The sequence below is a fragment of the Octopus bimaculoides genome, chromosome 17, assembly GCF_001194135.2.
Source record: "Octopus bimaculoides isolate UCB-OBI-ISO-001 chromosome 17, ASM119413v2, whole genome shotgun sequence".
Taxonomy (NCBI): domain Eukaryota; kingdom Metazoa; phylum Mollusca; class Cephalopoda; order Octopoda; family Octopodidae; genus Octopus; species Octopus bimaculoides.
Window position 1 is genome coordinate 36493451 of NC_068997.1, and position 1783 is coordinate 36495233.

General features: G+C 39.9%; 1 protein-coding gene across 1 annotated transcript in view; it reads right to left on the minus strand.

The window, feature by feature from the left end:
- Positions 1-1783, minus strand: part of LOC106877076 (uncharacterized) — a 262423-nt gene that overhangs the window by 161581 nt on the left and 99059 nt on the right. Inside the window, exon 10 of the mRNA XM_052973794.1 lies at positions 761-1228. Within this exon, the coding sequence (XP_052829754.1) occupies positions 761-1228 (468 nt within the window). The remainder of the gene's footprint in view (positions 1-760; positions 1229-1783) is intronic.

The following is a 1783-nucleotide window of genomic DNA, read 5'->3' on the forward strand; positions in this document are numbered from 1 at the left end:
GCAGGTGCCCCTGGGCTGGCTCTTGTGCGGGTGACACATGAGGTTTCTCGAGCGAGATGAGCGTGGCCGTTGCCAGTACCGCCTGACTGGCCTTCGTGCGGGTGACACGTAAAAGCACCCACTACACTCTCTGAGTGGTTGGCGTTAGGAAGGGCATCCAGCTGTAGAAACTCTGCCAAATTGGATTGGAGCCTGGTGTTGCCATCCGGTTTCACCAGTCCTCAGTCAAATCGTCCAACCTATGCTAGCATGGAAAGCGGACGTTAAACGACGACGATGATGATGATGATGATGATGATCTATTAAATCCACTCACAAGACTTCAGTTGGCCCAGGGCTATAGTAGAAAACGTTTGCCCAAGGATCCACAGTGGAACTGAACTTGAAACCATGTGGTTAGGAAGTAAATTTTTTATCATGCAGTCAAGCCTGTGCCTATATGTTTTGCATTAATGCATATAATATTAATTTTAAAGGAGATTTTGTTGAGGTAGAACTGGCTTCTACATAAGTATATGTATTTACCTGTATAGGTATAAGTATGTAGGTAGAAGTATATAGAAATACATCAACATACACACACAGAAGGTCAATTGTTTAACTAGGTTGGTTTGTGAAATAATAATTATTTAGCACATGACTGATATTACAATCAGATATACTACCATAACAGTCATATGTCCAAACACAAGTTTGAGATTTAATAAAATACTGTTTTTGTAGGACTAAATAGCTTAGACATAAAATATAACAGACTCACCAATATAACCAAATTTGCGTTTTTCCTTGGTACTCTTGCCAACATCACAAATGGCTCGAATATTTTTTTCCTTAAAACCAACCTCATTGTTGAGAATAGTCACTGAACTATCATTTATACAGAATTTCACTGATGGACAGGCTGACGAATCCTTAGAATCAAAGTTATCTGGGTAGGTGTTGTCATCAGCATTTTGGATCAACTCCAACACAAAATGAGAATCTTTACTATACAAATCTTTAGATAATCGATCCAAACTACGTCCCAGTCGTTCTTGTTGCCGATCAATCAATTTCTGACCATCAGCATTAAGTTTAATGCCAAGACCAAATTCTTCTCGACGTATTGTTTCAATCAAAGTCTTCTCTGAGCAGATGTCTTCCTTTTCTTCCTCAGGTAAAGTCTCATCATGCTTATTAGCATCCTTTGTATCAGCATCTTCATTTTCTTCATCAATTATAATAACATCTGTAAAAAGAAAATATTTTTTTCAAAACATTAATTTGATGCATAAAATATTGAACTATCAAGAATAAGGGTAAAGATTTGATATATAATCTTAAAACTGAAAAGGGATAATGTGAAGATAAGAATGGCTTTGTAAACTGGAGAGATCGAGATAGACTGCTTTCACTGTCTTTAGCTAAGTCAAGAGTTTACATATTTCAGTGTGGGTGGACGTTACATTCTTTTGAGAACATGGCAAAAGACAAGAAGGTAGCATATCATCATCATCATCATCGTTGTCGTTTAACGTCCGCTTTCCATGCTAACATGGGTTGGACGATTTGACTGAGGACTGGTGAAACCGGATGGCAACACCAGGCTCCAATCTAAATTTGGCAGAGTTTCTACAGCTGGATGCCCTTCCTAATGCCAACCACTCAGAGAGTGTAGTGGGTGCTTTTATGTGTCACCCGCACGAAGGCCAGTCAGGTGGTACTGGCAACGGCCACGCTCAAAATGGTGCATCTTATGTGCCACCCACACAAGAGCCAGTCCAGGGGCACTGGCAACGATCTC